The sequence below is a fragment of the Rhyacophila brunnea genome, unplaced genomic scaffold (genome assembly GCF_057557595.1).
Source record: "Rhyacophila brunnea isolate RB1 unplaced genomic scaffold, BYU_Rbru_1.0 scaffold_1, whole genome shotgun sequence".
Classification (NCBI taxonomy): domain Eukaryota; kingdom Metazoa; phylum Arthropoda; class Insecta; order Trichoptera; family Rhyacophilidae; genus Rhyacophila; species Rhyacophila brunnea.
The window spans coordinates 32323939-32346464 of record NW_028232751.1 but is presented as its reverse complement, the minus strand read 5'-3'; the positions used below and the strand labels follow the sequence as shown (position 1 = coordinate 32346464).

Sequence of the window (22526 nt, the reverse complement as noted above, 5' to 3'; positions counted from 1 at the left end):
TTGAATATTAAAAACTAACCAATTAGTCTTAGCTCAATTAAGACAAATATGTATGATTGGCAAAGTTTAATGTGCAATATTCATATCGGATCTTAACAACCTACCTCCACCCTTCGCCACTGTACTGTAAAATCAAAATAACTATATTATCAATTATCTACGAGATAAAACATTTTAATCATTGGTCCAAACTTATTTATTGTATAAAATAAATCAAAACTTAATGAATAAATGGTAACTTAATTTAATTACGAGTAGTAGATACTTAGTTAATTTATTATAAAAATGATTATTCCTGTGCATTAAAATGGTTTATGACAGTTAAATATATAAATTGTGCTATAAATACACATATTTTTATATCACGTTAGTATATGATTTTTTATATATCAGTATTTAGACTGCAGCAATAAATTAAATATAAACAATCTATTATATATTCATTCGAACATTTCACAGATTATCAAACGTGATCCGATGAATATAATAAATTTGCAATACTTTAAATGCCCTACCTTAATAAAACTAAAAATATTAATTAAGTTCGATTAGACATAACGGAAAATATAATATATTTATTTACATAATTTATTACGCAACTGTATCAATGTGATTGTATATATGTAGGTACATTCAGATGAATCGTCAATATAGTTAAGTACGGATTCTCAGTAACACTGATTCAATCAATACGTATTGAAATTTGAATACAGTTTGATAAATAATTTAATTTGATTTCATATCAACAGATTTGTTTCCAGTACAAAGCTTGTTAGTAAATATTTAATCAAGCAATTTCCTGACTAATAAAAAAAATTAAAAAGATATACTTACTGCATTGTGCGCATTGCTCTTTACCAAGAGAGAAGAGTTATTAAATAATATTTGTTTATCCACTAGCTGCATTGAAATTAATATTATTGTTTAATTTAGCTGCTATTTTTGCACGAATGTATCATGAAATATCGGTAAAAGTATTTCCGAACGAATGTAACAAACAGTATGCATTATGAAATATTTTGTGTGCCTAGTAATATGCATTCTTATAATAAGTACCTACATTATATGAGATTGTACAGGAGGCATCAGAAATGAGTGGGTTAAAAGCAAAAGGGCTTCTCTCTATAACTTACATACACTTTGGGATATGTGCATAAAATAATTACACAATTTTGAGAGGGTTTTAGGTAAATTATAAGTTGTATTATATCATCGTAATAGAGTGTAGGGACTATGCCAATTTGACCACTGCTTAAATAAAAAGTTAAGTTAAGTTAATAGAGTTAGGTTAGGAACATTTTGACGGTTTAATCTGCAAACCAACTAACTCCATTTGGACAAATTGTTCAAGAAGGAGAAAAAACTTATTAATTTAACTATCAGGCGGAATTTAACAATTCCAAAAATATACTTGGATTTATTTTTATAATTAAGCTGCAATTTAAATTAAAACACTATTTTAGCTTCCCTTTTATATAAAAAAATATATATAAAGAGCGGAGTTGCTTCATTTATGATATTGGAAATTTGGCACCTGCATTTGGCTGTTTTATGTGAAGAACGATAACGCATTTATTTATAGGTTTAAGAGTTTGAAATTTTGTGTGAGCATAGAAAACATGTTTTATAATAAAGTGCCATTAAAATTTCAATATTAGTCAAAAGTCCAGTTAGTTGGTTTTCAGATTAAGCAGTCGATTTGAAAGAATGACTGTTGTACATTTAAAAAAATGGAGAGAAGCCATTTTCTTATAACCTAATCAAATAATAAATTATCAATATAATGAATGCCCCAGTAATACCTTCAATTATAAGAAATAATAGTGAAACAATTAAAGTATCCATTTATATCACTATGAGATAGCTTAATTGCGTGTACAAGTATATTTTGAAAATATAAAACTAGAATAATTTTGCCGTATTGCAAAATTGTTTCATAGTCTATATAAGTATACATTGCACACATACTAAGGGTATAATATGTTATATCATCACCCCGGTTATAACTTCTTGAAATTGCTATTCATTAGTTTCGAGTTTGAATTCTTGGTACATGGAGTAGAGTAAATTTCCGAGTAGCATGACTTAAGCCGAGAGAGAGACTATATTGAAATGCCACCAAACTAATGTCAATTCAAAAGAAGCCATTCTCCTTTGCAACCGTTTACGGGATGACGATATATATTATATAGAATTAAATTTATGGGTTTATTTAATTGTATAATTAAATACACCCATAACAAACCAAATATTTCGCAAGCCCTAATAGCTAGCTATCAAACCTCGTAAAATACCGATAGTTACATTAACATTGGGTACTCAGTCATTACATTGTACTTCCGGAAATGAATACAGAAAAAAATTCCAACCTAAAGTGTTAATTATATCCGGGTTTTCTACAATTTAATTATTTATAACATGCACGCCATTGTAAAGATAGTACATATTATCATAGTAATGCCTACTGAGTATATGTTTTATCAACTGTCAATTAATTGTAAATACTTCTTTATACGACATTTGTATTAATTTAAAGATTTAGAATTAACAAAAAAACATTATAATGGAGTCTACCACGTAAACACAAATCGTTGAGTTGAGTAAATACGTTTTTTTAGTTATAGTATTCGAGTGGGTCGTGAACCAAGAGCTTGTCGCTCAGCAAACGGACACAGAGCGAGCAAGCCAGTCCGCCGGCCGGGCCACGGTTGATTTCGTGCCCGCCGCATTTATTACTTATCAAATCGAAAAGTGAAAGTCGAATCTCAATTTTTCCCCTTAATCTTTTCTAAACAAGTTTACTTTCTTTTTGTTTCGGCGGTGTGAGCGCGGATCGGAAATAACATTACACCGCCGCGACCAGGAAATCAAAATGGCGGGCCTTTACTGTTTCTTGCGCGAACTGTTGCTCGCCGGAATTGTTATTAAACAGGCAGAGCTATTTTATTTTGTTTCCACCATATTGCTATTGCAGTGTTAAAATATTTTATATTATCATTTTTGGCATTAAAGTTTTAGGTAGGCTTTTAAATATAATCGGACATAGATAATAATATGCAACAATGAATCCGTCCCACACATTTTAAAAAAATACATGGAAAAGATAGTGATAGTATATTATTTTATTTTTATCTAATGAAATTACAAAGAAATATAAAAATAAAACGAACTACGTTATCTCGTCGGCACTGCCTCTTTTGAGTACAATTTTACATACATTTAGATTCGTTATTAATAAAGTTTTCTGTTGCTTATTTGTGAACTACAAGTTATTAGAAATAACACACAATGTATTAAAAAATATTTGGTTAAAAGTTTATGTGTACCTTTTCCACAATTAATATGTGTTATTTAAATTATCAAAACCTGCCATACATCACATCATACTGACAATTAACATGGACTACAATAAAATGTAAACATAAAATAACATATATATATGTAGATATATCATAATATTTTATTATATCATCAACAAGATAGATCCAATGAATTTTCAAAGATATTCAAAGTATATTGTTTTAATTTCTCAGTATTGATGAATTAATAATCAATTCTAGGAATAATAAATAGACCGCAGAGGTGCGTTTATTTTACAATATAATGTTAAAATAACTAAAATATTTGTAAACTGTTAGGTTTCGCAAAATTGCATACCCAACGAATTGTTTCGAGAAATATATTTGATGTAATAAATAATAAAAATATACGAAACCAGTAAAAAATATTTTATATTAGTTTTAATAAAATTATTTGCATACAATGAAAAAATGCACGGTTTTCATATCCTGTCCAAAAAATAAAAAAAAAACGATATTATTGCAATATTTTTCAGTAATACAATGAACATGCATGGATACATATTATTTATAGGTAAATTACTTATATGAATTTTTCAGTACATATGCGAATATCTCGACCAATGTTGAGTGCTTACCTGCTTCAAAATATTTATCATAAGTATAATATTCAATGATTTTTTTAATTAATTAAAAACTACTACATTTTAAATAAAAAATGTACAGTTCTGATTGAAAGATACGTATTCAACTAATCATAAAATTAATTGAAATGACGATTCAAACATTATTATCAAAAGGTACCTATTCCCTTTACACCATTTTTTACTGTCTCTACAATCCATTTCTGTGTTGGAGAAGTTTCGATTAACACGACATGGTTTTTAGTCATTTGCTTAATATAATATGTGAATTCTTCATATTTGCGATTCAAACCCATTAAGCACGGCTTTATAAGTACACAATATATCATATTGTGAAAGATCACAAAAAATACATAATTATTTCAATCATATTTAATCGAATTTCTTGAAAGCTCAATTTAAATAATAGTCGGTATTAGTAAATTTCACAAATACAATAGTTTAGGTTTCATATCTTTTTTCCGACAACGTCCGATCCTAATAAGATCATATGGGCCTCCACAGAGTGGAGGTTTGTATTAACAGAATATTTTTTTTACGAGAAATGGATGTTAGCCACTTGCTCAACCATTCATACCATGACTCAAACACAAATTGAAAAATGTGTATTTGCCAGACCCAGGTTTTCATATCGTCTCTGTTCTGGCAGAACACACTAACTGGATAATACTAGTTTTGAGTAATTTGACTTTGTAGTTGTTAAAATGTTTGAAATGGTCTATCATGTGAGTTTATTAAGTAATTGTAAAAAGGATGACTTTAAAATAAAGACTGTTTATTTATTAAAAAGGTTTCCAGACGGTAAAGTTTGAAATAAGGAACATTTTGGTATAACTAACTCAATGGTATGTCATTTTTTCGAATTAGTGTCCTCTGCCAGAACAGTGACGATATAATAGTAGGTCATCAAAAACCAGATTTATTTTAATTTCAAGAATATAATTTTATTGTATGACATAATATTTAATATTCCGACCGATGATCGATCAATAATTTGATGGTTGAAATATGAATGGAAATATAATATTATGTACAAAGACAAACCCACATGCGATTATGTGAAGAGGAATTGGAAATATATACCTATATAGAATATTGTATTCAACGTTGAATAGAATCTTTAAGAATGTATTTATGAAATAACAGCGGCAACGGCATTGCACTTCCAATAAAAGTGCATTTGGATTCCAATAAATACTTCCCTATATTAAATTTTATCCAATTCATTGAATTCCTAGTAGTGCTATTTAAAGTAGGGTTACCCGAGTTCCGGAATCCCGGAATCCCATTCGATTTGCCTTTAGTAAAATCCTGAGATTGACACTGCTGAAATCTTGGGATTTTAGCTTCACATGATTTTTATTTGAGATACCGTATTTTGTGAACTATATTTGGCTGATTTCAAAATAAAATGATATAAAGATAAATTATAGCATAATTTTGATTTCACTCGCTAAAATTTCATTTTTTTGATTCATTGTTTAGTGCACAGGTTTCCAACCCATACGTCAAAACACCCAGGATGATCGCCAGGCTATTTCTATAGGGTTATCGACTACTCTTAAATTTAATATGAAATAAAATGTGATCATTGTTAATTCAGTCACATAGATAAAAAAGAGAATATTTATGACGATTGATCCTCTAGTATTCTAATGTTGTGGGCGGGCGAAGTTATTTGACTGCTAGGAAAAATGTTGGAAACCGTGCTTTATCGGAAAATGCACTCTTTATAATATTACATTACTTAGTTTTTTTTTAATATTTACAAATTATTACAGTTTGTGAAATAATAGGGATAAAAAGTTGACGGATTCATGAAAAAGGGATTTTAAATCTTGACATACTATATCGGAGAATTACGGAATTGAAAAAAAAATATAATGTTAGGCAGGTATCTAAAATATAGAAATTAAATTAAATTAAAAATAAATAAAAATTATAGAAAAAAAAACACGCCACAAAACGTACAATATATGGTTATATTCTATTAGACAAGATTCATATTTATATTGACACTTGAGCATAATTATTATTATTGACGATCTCGAGAAAGGCGAAGAAAAATTATAAGACCAAAAATGAGATGACTTAAGCTACTAAATGTCTGTAAGAACTAAAAAAATATAGGACAGTTCTGCGTAGATAGATGTCATGGAGGAGACATGCAATTCATATTGGATTGTAGAGGCAACTATGTTTACATTCACACTCTATAAAAATATTCGTTTTCTCCAATCCCGGAGATCTAAAATTGGTAATACATTCCATGGATGAAATTCTTTCCGGGTATTATCTGATCCCTAGTTCTGAGAGAGACGTATTGAGTCAAATCTGTACTATATTCAAATACTAATAAGCTGTATTGTCGATACCTTTGTTCAGATTCCATTCTTGTTAGTAGGTACTTAAAATAAATCACAAACTTCTACGAATTATATAATAACTCTATTATTATACTACTAGTATTCTCGAAAATCGAGAACATCTCGAAACTTTATCAGCTTAAATGCTATTATTATCAATATGAATAATTCATATGCAGATTATAAAGATGTTCCGTAAATTTCTATTTTAGGTACTTAACTCCCTATTGTATGCCAGCTTGAAAATTTGATTGAATAGATGAACGATTAATAATTTGAATTGTTGTTAGGTATTATTAACAATTGATGTATTTCCTAATATAACTAATATTAGGATGCAAAAAATTAATCCTATGCCCAAGCCGATAAAATAATTATAGACGATGAAGAAATTTGGTGTTTTTTTTACTTGGGCGGGGTTAAAACTGCAACTGGTGTTGCTGGTTGCTGTTGGTAATGATGATTTTTTTTTTGACCATGTTCAGTCCTAAGAAGGTCATATTAATAGATTTTCTTTTTTTACGAGAAATGGATGTTAGACACTTTCTCAACCTATTTGGTCCATACTCTGACTGTCTGTCGGCAATTGTTGGCCTGCTTCATTCATTTGTATGAGACATTATAAGCCGCTCATTATAAGCCGCTCGGTCATCTTGGGCATTATTTTTATATATTATATACAATATTTATTTATTTTTTAGGTACATTAAGAGAAACATTCACACACCATATTATATAAAATACGATAAATATAAGACTACAATTAAATTATTTGATAGTTCCAATAACAAAAAACCGTTGTTTAATTAACAGTTTAGTCAGTAGTTTAGTTATTATGAACAATAAATAGTTTCGAAGAAGCTTGGTCGAATTGAGACACAGAACTGTAAATATGGTTAAAATGTGCGGTCTAGTGTTTTTAATCTTGAAGGCGGCTACATGGATGCGTGGATTAAATAAGGCGGAAGGTGGAAAGTCAGTATATCTCATGTCCAATTTTACCGAAAATAAATTGAGTTAAGTACAGATTTTATACCCAAATTATCATATCTTTCAGGGACAATAATTATTCAACGTTTGAGTCTATTAGTCGCAGAGTCCGAAAGTCTTAAAATCATAGAGCCTAGTACAATTATTATAACACGTTTATTATTTAATTTGAAGTAATTTTATTTAGCTATTTTCAATTATTTACTAATATGACGTGTGCAAAAAGAAAATATTCTAAAGACAATATAATTAATTGAATTTTTCCAAAGTGTTCTTTTTGTACTGTCTGTACAGTACAGAAACTAATCATTGTGAGGATATATTATGTAAATCATCACTTCAGCTCTAAAACAAACTTAACCATTCCTGTGAAAAATATGAGAAAGTACAACTAAATGAACAGGGATACATTTTGCACTAGCCACACCCATTATGGGTATTCGCTAAAGAGAGGGTTTATGGTGAAACCCCATCCCAACCAGCGCAAGTATTTTCGCCGAAGGTGCAAACAATGGTTTGAAAATATAAAATTAAGTTTAATATGTAGCGTAAAACGTATTTTAAATGAAATGTTTGGCATTATAAACAAGAGTGACATAACATATCATTAATATGCAGTACCGACATTTATGTATATTTGAATCAGGTTTCTAAATGATGAAGTTTATGAGTAAATTGTTTACTTTTAATCCGATTTGCGTAGCGGAACTCTCTTTCACAGAAACTCGCGGAGATCACAATATATTCAGTAGTCTGGAAAAGCTTTTGCAAATACACAATTGGCGAATGATATTTTTCATATTTTTTAGAAACCTGTGGATTTGCACGGTAAGGTAGCGTCGGGGGTAGGGAAATGAATACCATATTTTCTTTGTATGTTTCGTGAGCGAGCAGGAGCTCTATTATGTATATGCCGTACACTACTTAAATTTATACATTTACATAATTACATCCTGGAGTAATACACTCACCACGAAACTTTTGTTTCAGGCTAGTGGGGGATTAGTGAGTGGAAATTTATAGGGTTGCAGTAATTTTAGTAGAAACTGTAATCCCAGATTAAAAAAAAAAATATTTTCTTTAATTGATTATTAGATTTTTTCTCGTAAATTATTATTACTCATATTAACACATATACTTATTGAAAAAAAAGAATATTAAATAAATTAGACTTATTCGGATTATTCGAAACTTTGACTCATGGAGCAAAAGGCAAATCGTCTATTCGCTGTTTCATTGTAAGTGCAATATTAGTAGTTATTATAAGAATAAATTGTATCTCATGGATATTACTAATTTTTAAAATATAACTTGTTAAATTAACTTGCACCGAAATTCGATGACTTCGTTCAATTTCTATTCCACTTTTTCGTATATTATTCTCATAATCATAAACCTAACTTTACCTTTATAAAGAAATCTAATATGTTATTATTGTAAAAAACCCTTTATTTTATTGATTTTAGCTTAGCACGTCTAAGTGTTCTTCAATTATTAGTGATATGAACTGAACACTTTTTTTCTATCTTGGCTATTCGTAAAAAAGCGTAAGTAATCTATAAAAATGTATCTACAAATTTTTTATCGGTATCAAAATATAAATTAATGCTAAATTAATATTCATATATTTACAGTCGCGGACACAAACACGTATCCGCGAACTTCTCAATACGATCGAGTATTTATTATGCTATATAGACTAAAACTCCATACAATCATTTTTTTTTAATACAAGCATAGATCTGTGTATTGCTGTGCTAGGATAAATATTTATGATCCAATATATAGGTATATTATATAATATATACATATATAATTTATACTATCTTTCGAATATATTTCATATTACGATGCACATTTTCTCGTGGACGAGACTTAATTTTTAATTTTCATAATAATTTATTTAATACTTGAATAGAATATTTTTAACAGATTAAAACAGGGCTGGAGATATTTTGACTACCCACTTCAAAATGATGTCTTCAAAATTTGTTCTCATTTTTACATAACGCACGCACAAAAAAAACAAAATAATTAAATAAAGTAATACACAAATATATGCGATACAATTGTTTGTGAATATCCATGAATGAAATGGACAGGATATATGGCTTGAAGATGAAGTCATCAGATAAACTGAATTATCCAGTGGTATCTAAGAGATATACAACGTCTAAAACCTAGACCTAGATATTGCTATATCGAGAAGGTAGTTCAGATTTTCAAAAGTATGTGATAATGCAGTATACAGAAACGAGAAGAATAAAATGAGCCCTAAGATGCTATTAGCGTCATTAGTATTTATGATAAACTGTTAAATAATATATTTAAAAAAAGTTAAAGCAAGTACTACGGAAATGACATAGAACGAACGAACATCTTTGTTATGCTTACAGATATGTTATAAAATTCTTATCAAAACGGTTTGTCCAAAACTATTATAATGCTGTTTAAAACAGAGATGTTAACATTACAAACAAACAGTGTAAAGAATACAAAGTGTAGACTCAACAAAGCGGTTGATTTCTCGCCAACAAAACAATATCTCTAATATTAGTATTAATTTTTTAGTTGTTTGTTTTAGCTTGATAGCTGTTTAATCAAATAAAATGTTTAATGGACTTTTGAAGGGGCAATCAGAGGTACGTTGAACATTATTCACGCCGGTCAAAAAATTCTGGTTAACCCGGATATCGAACTAAGGACGTTACGGTTGTAAGAGTTGTGCTTTACCCGTTGAGAACGGAGTAAATAATGTACTCACTAAAAACAATGGCCGATAGAATTCGCCATTATAAATAATAGCGGCAATGTAATATTGACAACAACGATTGCGGCGTGACATTTCGTCAAATATAATATAAACACTACCCAGTTAACTCAGTTAACAAAAGCGTTTGTTCAATTTCTATAGAAAAATATATAAAATTATATATAGATCATTTTACGCTATTTCAAATTTTCTGTACATTGGTCACATAATATTATATTACCTGATGCTATTTACCTTCTTTCAGTAAAATATCTTATATCTATCTATACAGACAAATCTAATTCATTTATAATTAATAATTATAGTCCTGGCAACTGGCAAAAGCACTGAAGTTATCGTAAATACAGTTGGAAGATATATTTTATTATTTTACAATAAAACAGTTTCCGAATTAATTATTGGAAAAATAAAAGATATATTGAGTTTTTAAGGTATATTCAATGATGTATGTACTGCCTTATTAGGATAGTTCCTATTAATGGATTACTATATAGAATGATTTACTATATTAATATATTAATTATGGCTAGTTGTATGGATTGATTGTCGATACAGTAATATTATACACAAAATTGATGGGAACAGAATTTATTTAAAAATACTTCACAAAAGATCCTCACTGGTAAGAATGATGACAAGGGAGGATATATTTAAATGAATATAATTTTGACAAAATGTTTGATTAAAAATTATTATCCATTTCGGTGTATTACCAAATATGTGGAAGTAGTGGATATAATTGATTTTTTTTTAACAAAAAAAAATATAAAGAGGAGGTCATATCATTTTTATTTTTTATCGAAATCATATATAAATTTTACATTATTATATATAGACCAGCGACCGGCAACATATGCCACGCGTGCTATTAGATGGCATGCGAAAGGATTTTTGGTGGCATGGCACGCCTCGAAAATTACGATTTATTAAAATTTTCTGTGGAATGAACTCTCAGACAGATTTCATTGTGTGAAAAAAGTCGCATTCGCTCTTCTTGTTGTTTCTGTACCAATAATTGTTTTTGGTACAACGTACTACTGCGAGTAAATATTCTCAATGATGAAATATATCATAAACCCGTATCGAAATAATTTAAATTCGGAAATGTGCATACAATTAAAAACTTCAAACTGTGAACCAAATATTGAGATGTTAGCTTCCAAAATTGCACCTCAAGGGAGCGACTAATATCCGATTCAAATTTATAGAAATTGCAGTGCTAAATTTCCAATTAAAAAATATTTTATAATATACACTAACTCCTACCATAACTATTATTTATAATTCAATATCCTACAATTTTACAATCCAAACAAATCTTATTAGAATCGCCAATACTTAGCCCATACTTATTCAATATTCCGTGTGTGTATGTAAGACTGATTTTGCAAAACATATTAATATATACTTCATAGTTCATATAGTTTAAAAACGCCTACCTACGTTAACATAAACCCTTTGTTGCTTAGATACACTTTGATCATACGGTGTATAATGTTTTTGGATTAAAAGAAATGAACAGATAAATACAGATCGCCAACAGGTGTTACTTTATCGTATTTGATTTTTGGGTTGTTACCGTGTATTCTACGTCCTTGTTTTCTCAGTATTTCGAGCTCATTGTAGAGTATTTATTACTCTGGAACCCGTAAGCAACTAGTCCAAGATGCCAGTCACTGAAACTAAAACACTGCTGAGGCCAGTCTTCACATAATACGGATCATAATGTTATGTAATACTTAAGTTAAAAACTACAAAATGATCTGCTGACATTCGAAAGAAAGATGCTGACAGCGATATTATCGGAGAGCGATCTATATGACTCAACCCGTGGCCTTCTATACTCAGGCCGTGGCACTGAATTGCGATATACAATGGTAGTGCTAGTGATTGCCACAATAAAATTCAATGCGGTAATCTGTATGAAATGAAGATTTTTGATTACATATTATGTCGTTCAAATTATTACAATTTATTTCAATATTCAATAATCATCATTTTCTACAAACAGTTTATCATATTGCATTGGAATTATGAGCAAAAACTAGCACTACTATCATTGTTTACAGTTTCGTGTCTTAGTAATGAGTTAAAAAATAATTGAATTTCACTGTCGCATGGAGTTGGGTTTATCCTTAAAAGCAAACCGTAATAAAAAATCAATACCGCCCTGGGTGTTAATTTGAGGGGATGAAGATTCACCTTTACCTTTTAAAAAATTGTGGAAATTGTTAACTATCGATCTTTTAAAAACTGACACTCTGTAATCACCTTTTTTTCCGACCATGTCTGATCCTGATAGGATCATATGGGCCTCCACAGAGTGGAGGTTTTATTGACAGATTTTGTTTTTTACGAGAAATGGATGTCAGCCACTTGCTCAACCTATTAGGTCCATACCCTGACACACACAAATTGGACTGCACAATGCTACATTGGGAAAGAAATTAATTATTTATGGTTGGTGCCAGTTTTAAGGGCTAAAATGTTGTAACAATAGTATATAACAAGATAAATATATTGTTTGTAAACTTTTCCGCTGCACAAATGCATGTGCAAAAATATTTGATTGAAAATACAGTTCCGCATGATAGAAATTCAAACATTGTTATCAATTTAAATGTAGTTGAGATAGTCCACTCTGCTTTAATAAAAACAACAGTTCACAATATTACGCGTCGCTACTTCCAACGAATGACTTATGGCCTATTTGCACCTGTTTCTCACCAATATATTTGTTTACGGGCATATGTATGTCGGTCTGGAGTATGTTGATGGATCCCATCAGCAAAATATAGCATTGCGTTAAAAGTATTTTTAATAATTACAGTGATATACACAGATTGTGACAATACTAACTAAAATAGTTTCCAATTATTTCACCATCCATTAAAATACCTTGCATATGTGGTTAAATCAATTAACATTTTATATAATTTATTATAACGATAATTATAATGACTAATCATTATAATCAGATTATTATATAGGTACAAGCTAATTATTTTAATGTATAACATAATATGAAGTTTTTTTATATCACCATTTTCGGTCCACAGCGGAGCATATGGGGTTGCAGATAATATAGAATATATAATAATATACCCCATTCAATTGTTGAGAACCATCTGTCAGATGACGTTCTGTCAAATAGTATTTGTTTTAGTTCCCAATGTTTTAGTAATGACTTTATCAAACTCAAAGATGGCCGATTTACTCCCACTTCATTAAGAAAAGTTATGGAAATTAGTATGTTAGCCAAAATCACTGTGTTTTTTTAACTGTCGCATACAATATCTGAAGAGAAAAATAGGTAAGTACTTTTGTCCAGAAAAGATTATAGACATGTGACATCTGTAAAAGCACTATTATTACAATGTAGGTAGAGTTTTAAGTACATACAATACTATGAATGAATACCTTACGGATACAGATTGGTTGGAGAGAATACCGTTTATAAATTAACGCATTTTGGAAATTGACCCTTATTGCAATACAAGTAGAGTTAATTTTTTTGTCACTTTCATAATATGTATTTATCTGATTATGAAAGAATAAAAAATCTATGACATAAAATTTTTCTGACAGATTAAACTTTAATAGACTAAAAATAATTTATCAAATAACCGATGGCTAGATACGAAATCCCAAAAACAGCAAACCAATATTATAACAATAATTTTGGTAATAGTTTAAACTGAATATTTATCTATTGGAATAATGATATTAAAACATAGTAATGAATTCAAAAAGAGGACGGTTTGGGCACCTGTTGTCATTACCAGGATATTCACGTATAAGTACTTTAAGTGCTTATTGTGATGGAAAAAATGACAATATGGTAATAATTATTGTATTGCAATAAGTTGGAGAAAAAAGATTAAAAATGCAAATTATTTTGAGAATATTTTATAATAATCATCCGACTGACCATTGGCGTAAACGTGCTGCCTCCAAAAATGTTGGTAGTGGTCTGCTGTAGGCAAATGCTGCTGAAGGTGGGGCTGCAAGGGAGGCGGAGGCGCTGGAGGGCCCAAAGGGACCCCGTGCTGGTACTCCATCGTTTCCGTCGTATATCAACAACAATCCGTATTAAGCACTTCACCCCACACGAGTATCAATCACTGCACGGCAATGTTTAAAAGACGAGACTAGCGAATCAGTCCCGAATCGCGGTGAAGTTTCTACTCCACCACATTCACAATAATATTGTTACTATCCATCGTGGGGGTTCTTTAGCTGGCACAGTCTTTAAAATTCCCGCTCAAACCATTTTGTTTTTGTTTTTTTTTTATTATCGTTGGTGGCAATTTCGCGCGCGGTCGTCCGGAGCGATCGGAAAAAATGTCCTTGTATCGCGGGATTCGTAGCGAGTGTTATTAATATGTATTTAGTAAAATATCATCCAGAATATTTATTATTTATTTTAAACAATATTTATTTTTATAAAGTATCATCAAAATTATAAATATGAAAATGATGTTTTTTTTAATTTTATTTTTAAAATGCGAATTCTGTATTAATTCGATTCTTTTTTTTAAATTTAGAACAACAAGTAATTATTATAAGATGTTATTTTAGATCATAATTAATTAGGGATGCGATTATCAATATTTTATTGTTTAGGTAGGATTTTAATTGATTTTTGTTAAATTATGTTAGAGGAGATTCAGCACACACGGTGATTATTTTGATGACTGGTGTTACGCGGAATGAAAAGGTCGTTTTTTCGTATATAATTCAATTAGCGTGGGGGGGGGGGTCGAAAGGGGGAGATGTTCGCTCCTATGTGTTTAGTTTCAAAACGTCGATGATACGCGGGACAGGTGCTACACCGGCAGTGTTGCGACGGAAACTGGCGGACAGCGCCGTTGCCTTCCGCCTTCGGTGCCTTCCGAACCTCCTCATATCCCCCGCGCGATCAGCTTCTTCCTCTCCCCGCCGCGTAAAAATCTGAACAAAATATAAATTAATGCGCTGCCTGCGATGGCATCGCATTGCTTGCAGCGTGCGCGGCTACGCTGGGTGCTACGTTCGCAATTCACGAGCGGAGAGCTATGATACATCACTCACCCTTCTTCATATCCATAGATACGTACAGACCGTAAGGGATTATTTTAACTCGAGTTAACGACAAACAATAAAAATTTAATACTCTAACATCACGTCATCAAATATAAACTTAGAGTAAAGTAATATAAACTCTTCTTACGTGAGATTCAAACTCATAACACACGGCATTGTTAGTAAACAGTATATCAAATCTATCTTTTCTTTTATAAACATATGAAAGATAATAATTTTAAATCGATATATTGAACATGGTAAAAATAAATAACAGTTTGAGAAAGTTCTTGGTATTTAATTACAGCTTATCATAGAGAACTTAGATGAGAGACCGACCAGATGGACAGATCGAATGAAGCGAAGAAGCATAGCAGAAATAAAGTTTGGATACTGCACTAAATAAAATACCAAAGGACGAATGGTCCGTGCACCTATGCGGCATCTCGATCAAGAACACGTCGTAATTAATAATATAACATTAATTAATGGCTCTACGAAATGTATATATGGGTTTTTTAATGTAGGGTTGAACTCAAAATTCGTGTAGTTCCGACTAGGGATTCCAATCCCGGGATCCCGAACTATTTTCGATAACTATGAATCCCGGGATTGGTAAACATAATCCCGAAGCTTTCGGGATTGATTTTTTTTATCAATTTTTATGGAAAATAAAATAAAAACAAATATAACTACATTAGAAATAAACTGAGTTTGGATGAAATTTGATTTACAACCCATGTGTAAGTTTCCAATTCATTTTATTCTTTCACATAAATTAATAAAAATGAGAAAGATTGGAAAAAATAATGCTTCGCACTTTTAACAAAGTTATTCCACCATGATTTCATACGTTTTACGGCAGTTTCATATTTGGCTGACTAATTAGATTTATGAAGCGGAAAGGCCATACACCATGATTTTCTTTACTATTTTAAATCTCGCTAACCCATTCATTAGGTTTTTACTATCAGAAACAGCAATCTCATATAATATATTATGTAAACACTAAACACGATATTGATTTTACTAAATTTTATCAGTCATACTTATTTGTTTTCATTGAACTAAGAATACAATATGCAGATGGTTTTTAAAATTCGAATAAGTCTAGATAAGTATTACATAAAAAATAATCTTCTATCTATAAAATATTTAATATTATGTATCATTTTAATCGCATAATTTTAGATATTTTATAGACAGAAGAATATTGGTTATCCAATATAATAATATGTTATAGTGGTATGATAGAAATACGAGTAACGATAGAAATTCACCAAAATGTAAAATTGTAACATCTTTTTGTAGAGTAAATAAATAAAATATCTAAAATCCTACAAGACTTTATGATACCGCATTTTTATTTGTAATATAATGGTTGATAATTTAAAGTGATCATATCGGTAATTCTATAATATTTTTTTGCAATACTATAAAATATACTTTTGAACACAAAAATAAAATGTGGATCAGCGTTATTAATAAATATAATTTAATTACATAGTGTAATAATCGAAGAATAATAGTATAAATTTACAAGAATAATCACACTTATTATTATATTTATTACGAGGTATCACTTATTATATTATCGGTGAGATAATAATATTATCACGTTGCAACGTTGTTGTTGCAATTTTTTCTTAATTTGTAGCTACATCATTGTATTGATGAACATCACCGTACGTGGTTTCCGATACAAATTATTAATAATATTTACTATCATTGGATAATTAGTATAATGATTTATAAGTTTAAAAAAATAACAAAACAACAATTTAGTATTGTTGAGTGTGAACATTTATATTTAAATCAACTTTTCCACATTTACAAAATAATAATTATGAAGAATAGTTTCGTCTTTATTTTTGTTGGTATTTTATAAATGTGGAAAGTTATCATAAATAATAATAATAAAAATAAATATTCGTAATTAAATTTGATGCCCAATATATGTTTTATAGATGTAAATTCATTTTAAAAAATCAAATCCAACTGGACATGGGAGTGCCTACACATAAGTAACACGATGTCTTGTCCAGTACGTTGGAAGTTTTAACGTAATATGCTAAGTAAGTATGTAAACGTAACGTAACTAACTATCGTAAGTATGTTAAAATTAATCTGATATTTATTATAAATAAAAATCATAATACAAAAAATAATATATATATTGATTGAACTGGTTTTTTTCTGTGGTAGAACTCTATTATAATAACTGAGGATTAGCTACCACTAGGAATTCCAATCCCGGGATCCCGAGCTATTTTCGATACCTATGAATCCCGGGATTGATAAACATAATCCCGGGATTTCGGGATTGATTTGTTTTATCAATTTTTATGGAAAATAAAATAAAAACGAAAATATAACAAAAAAATAATTTTAATAAAGAATAACTACATTATAAATAAACTGAGTTTGAATGAAGTTTGATTTATACCCATGTGTAGGTAGCCGATTCATTTTATTTTTTCACATAAATTATTAAAAATGAGAAAGATTGGAAAAAACAATGCTTCGCACTTTTAACAAAGTAATTCCGCCATGATATCATACGTTTTACGGCAGTTTCATATTTGGCTGACTAATTAGATTTATGAAGCGGAAAGGCCATAAGTACACCATGATTATTTGCTTTATTATTTTAAATCTCTCTAATCCATTCCTTATGTCTTTACTATCAGAAACAGCAATCTCATATTAAATTCACATTATTATTTATATAACAATATTATTTACTCCATTAAACTTGTGTATTTCCAAGATTGAACGTATACAATATTAAAAATAAATGTCTTAAATAGTATAAATTATACTAGATTTATTTTTGACCAATTTTCTTAATGTTATTTGTAAATATAAAATTTTTATATTAACAATGGAAAAAATGCCAATCCCGGGACCACTCCCGGGATCCTGGGATTGTCAACTTGTAATCCCGAAATCCCGGGATCAGAATTTTGGCTCGGGATTGGATTCCCTAGCTACCACAATAGCTACGTTTTCGTGGAATGTTCTTGGGATCAATATCGTAAAAAAATGGCAGTACGTTTGGATCTTGTCTACAACCGATGTAAGTAAACACTGTCAACGATAGAGACCATACCACAAATTAGTACTTCCGACACACGGAAATAAATAACATTTTCACACCGTCTACTTTAATTGTGATTTCACAATAGTATATTTTTTGAAATTGTTTTATTTTTCTAGTGAGTAAATACGAAACATTCAAGTAAATTAATATACTCTATTAAAAATACGTTAAAAGTGTTTTAATTGATCAATGTCATCAAAATCAAATCAAAATCAAAAATAAACATATTTTAAGTCAACGCTTTATCTGGAATTTAAAAATGCATATTGATGCATAAATGATGATTTGTATAACGTCTTTAATTTAGTATTACTTTTGATAATTATTTATTTCATCAAATTGTAGTCTGATTTGCACGAAGTCGTAGAGGAAAATTTTTAATAATTTATAATGTCGTTGTATTTTAATTGATTTTTCGAAAAAAATAAAAAAGTATATAACTTTAAAGCTTTTTTATGTTTAATCAAACTTCCGTATTGTGAGTTGACAATAACTAACTATAAATACACAGTATTCCAAACATTTATGTAAATATTACTGTAATAAAAAATACACTTACCATACCGTCCCGTCCACAGGTGGAATTTGAGATAAAACCTCCAGAATAGTGAAAATTGTGACTCACCTGAAATGTGAAATATAAATATTTCTAGATATTTGCCGTTCAGTAATTAATATGCAGTCATTATTAACGACATAAGTGTAATACGTGATGAGTAAAAATGGATAATCTTTCAAACAAAATAAGGTACCTACCTATAACTATTTGTATGATACCTAGCTAAAGATCCTAAAAATATTTTTAAAATATCCACCATAATAATATTATGTTCATGCCACCGTCAATTAAAGTCACTTTAAAATAATTACAAGATAAAAAGAACTTTTTATATATTACCACGTTTTTAAATTTTCTGTTGAATCATATAAACTTGAAAATTCTATGTATTAATAAATACTTTTTTTGTACTTGATAGAAATACTGAATAAATATAGAATACAGAAATGTCATTTTGACGTTTCATATTGATTTCCATAGTAACGCACGTATATATTAATAATTTAGTTGCTAGGACCCCCTTAGCAACCAATATGGTGTTTTACTTTTTAAGATTTTTTTCCAAAATAACTTTCCATACAAAACAGAATTAACTGAAAATTAATATAATTCTGCTTAAAGATGGCTAAAAGTATTAAAATAATGCATTGTCACCGTGTTCTGATATATTCTAAAAGTTTCAAACGTCTAGCAAGTCGGGAAGTTAGTTTAAAATCTTCAATCGTCCAATACAAATCTTGGACAAACAAGAAAAAAATTGTACTGGACAAACAAGAATACGAGCTAATAAACACGTGGTAATAAAAAATCACAATGTTTCGGGATATTTAAATTTAAAGTAGGTTTAGTTAAATTTACAATAAATTATTGTTAAGATGTGCATTAAAAGAAATTGCGTTTGAATACAAAACCCTCATTATTCTTACGAAGAATATTTAATTAAATAAGCAGTAATTAACACAAAACTTTTTTCCGAGTACCGTAGACATCATAACAATATCATTTTAAAACCAGGGGTTAGTAACCTTTTCATAATAGGGTTGCAATGGTTTAAGTAAGATGGAAAGTATAAAAATCACTAATCGAATTTAATTTGTTTAAAATGACAAAAGTATTTAAATTATGAAGAAAAAATTAAATTAAAGACTAACAATGCTTCTGCAAGTGAAAATTGCAACAAACATTCGTATTTCGTTACTTTTTTTATAAATATTCACAATCATGTTAAGTAATGTTTAATAAATCTTTTTATGTTCTATATTCGACAAATAAAATTATGTAGATTTTATTCAATCAATTTATTCACAATTCTGTACAATTTACTATTGGATTAATTCAACGTATGGGCGGCATGTCATAATATTAGTATCATTAACCATTTATGGACCGCCGGTTGCCGACAACTGGTATAGAGAATAGATCTTCGATATTTTTTCTTTATGCAATCTTCAAGAAAAGTCGTTGCATTAATATAAAGTTTTCCTTTGATATTTTATGATTGTGATAAATTGTGACAAATGTACATCTGTTATGTTATGACATTGTATTTGATCTTCAAAAAGAATGGAGAAGGTACGAGTATGTAATATAATTCCATTTTATCATGGTAAAATTATTTATTTTCCGCTTCTTCCTCATCTATAATGTTTCTATTTTTGGTTGATTGTATATATTGCCTAAGGTTACAGTAGGTTATAGCACCTTATCCTTATTATAATTACCCTTAAATCTCTTGGATACTTCTCTGATTTCGCGATACTCCAAACACTCGATATGCTATTACCGCACTGTAACCATCTACCAAACTATTATTAATGTTATTTTACACGACACGATTAAAGCAAACGATACCTCATATTTTTCAAATTTAGAATTTGAATTTGTACGTGTAGGTATGTTTAATGCGGCTACTCCCTGTCTAGCTCTCTCTTATATTTTTTCATATGGTTTATCTCATGCGTTACAAATAATTTAAGATTAATAATTATATACTATAAGATAATTTTGTTATCAACATTTGCAAGGGGCGGCTCTCATTGGCCTTCCACCCTACAGTTATGGGTTAGATTCCCGGTGAGGACACCAATATTTATGTGTTTTTCTCAAAGCCTGGCTATTTGTGATTGTTCAAAATTACTAACAACCACCTTGTACGAAAAAGCAAAGACATGGTTATTAATAATTCAAAAACAAAAAAAAACATTTGCAAGGATAGCTCATAACTTTCATATTATAATGCAACAACGTAGTAAAGACGCCATTTGCATGTAGTCGTGTTGCGTAAAAAGGCGACTCGAGAATACGCATGATGTAGGTTGATTTTGAGACTATTTCTACGCCATCATTCCAAGCAGACACTAAACAATATAATCTCCCGACCAAACTAACTTCCTCGCCAACTACATATTATTATGACGTATTTTCGATTACGTTTCATAACATTTTTTTAACATTTTAGGAAGATTTTGAGTTTGTGGGAGATAATTATGTTCACACATCGAAAGTAAAATTAATACCTTATGAATTTATAAAATTTTATCAGTGTAATTTTCATATTTCATATTATACATTTTTGTAAATTAATTTCCTTAGCAAAAATTCTTCAGTTTCTAATAATATACATATGTGAAAGGTTTCATCTTCATCATATTTATAAAAATATATTTCATGGAATAGGAAAATGTTTTACGTGGTCCTGCATTTTTTTTAAAATTTTTATATTTTAATTAATATTCTGATTAATTATTTCCATTACATACGAATGCAATATAATTTACAATTGAAAAAAACAGCATTTTAACTCACACCCCGTAGTACGAACTTTAAAACGTACCTACCTAAAATATATCTATATATCAGGCGTGGCCAAGCGGTTTTATGTAGGTCCCCAATTTTTAATGAGTATATTGTTGGTATAATAAATATTAAAGTAATAATTTTGAAGTTTCATTACTTACTAAAATATCAATGTATTAAAATAAAAAATATATTTTTTTGACCACATCCGATCCTAATAAGATCATATGGGCTTCCAGAGAGCGGAAATTTGTTTTAACAGATTTTGTTTTTACATTTTTATATATATTATAAATAATAATAAATAAAAAACACGAAAATTTTATATTTTTGTTTAATTACCTAATCGTTCAGAGATATTTCGATTTAGAAAATATCAAAAGTTCGCATTACAATATCGAAGATAACATGACAATGATAATCGTATATTTCAGTATACCTAACAAATCGTAATAATATTAAACTACCTAATACAAAATCATGCCATTTTTTAAATTTATAAAGAAATTAAATTGCTGATAATAAGGAGGTAAAAAAATGAGTCAAGTTATATCTAATAGTATTGATATACTACGTAGATTTAGTGGACAAAAATAATTTTTTATACATGTATTATATTTATGTATGACATTTTGAATTCGTACGATTACGTTACGAGAGTAATACACATCATTGCACAAGTACTGGATAAACATCAATCGTTTTCAATTTTCATTACATATTTGGTTTGAAATATAATATATAGGATACAGTACTCGCGTATCATGAAAAAAATCTTAATCATCTCTATAGTATACAATAAAACCACACAGAAAGATATTACGAATATAATACTACATAATATGAGAAATAAACTAAATGTGTTTCGCATGCATATACTTTGTATACATAAGTGCGTTTCCGGAGCAGTTTCAGCAGTCATTTTATTATAT

General features: G+C 29.3%; 1 protein-coding gene across 8 annotated transcripts in view; it reads right to left on the bottom strand.

The window, feature by feature from the left end:
• Pdp1 (PAR bZIP family member Pdp1) overlaps positions 1-22526 on the bottom strand; it is a 303300-nt gene that overhangs the window by 159248 nt on the left and 121526 nt on the right. For 2 of the 8 annotated variants that reach the window (XM_085943221.1, XM_085943237.1), the window contains exon 1: positions 14004-14261. The exons of 4 other annotated variants lie outside the window; for them this stretch is intronic. In XM_085943221.1, coding sequence (XP_085799347.1) covers positions 14004-14133 — 130 coding nt within the window. In that variant the 5' untranslated portion in view covers positions 14134-14261. Of the gene's footprint in view, positions 1-14003; positions 14485-22526 lie in introns of those variants that run through there. 2 more of the 8 variants (XM_085943231.1, XM_085943250.1) reach the window with 2 other exon arrangements.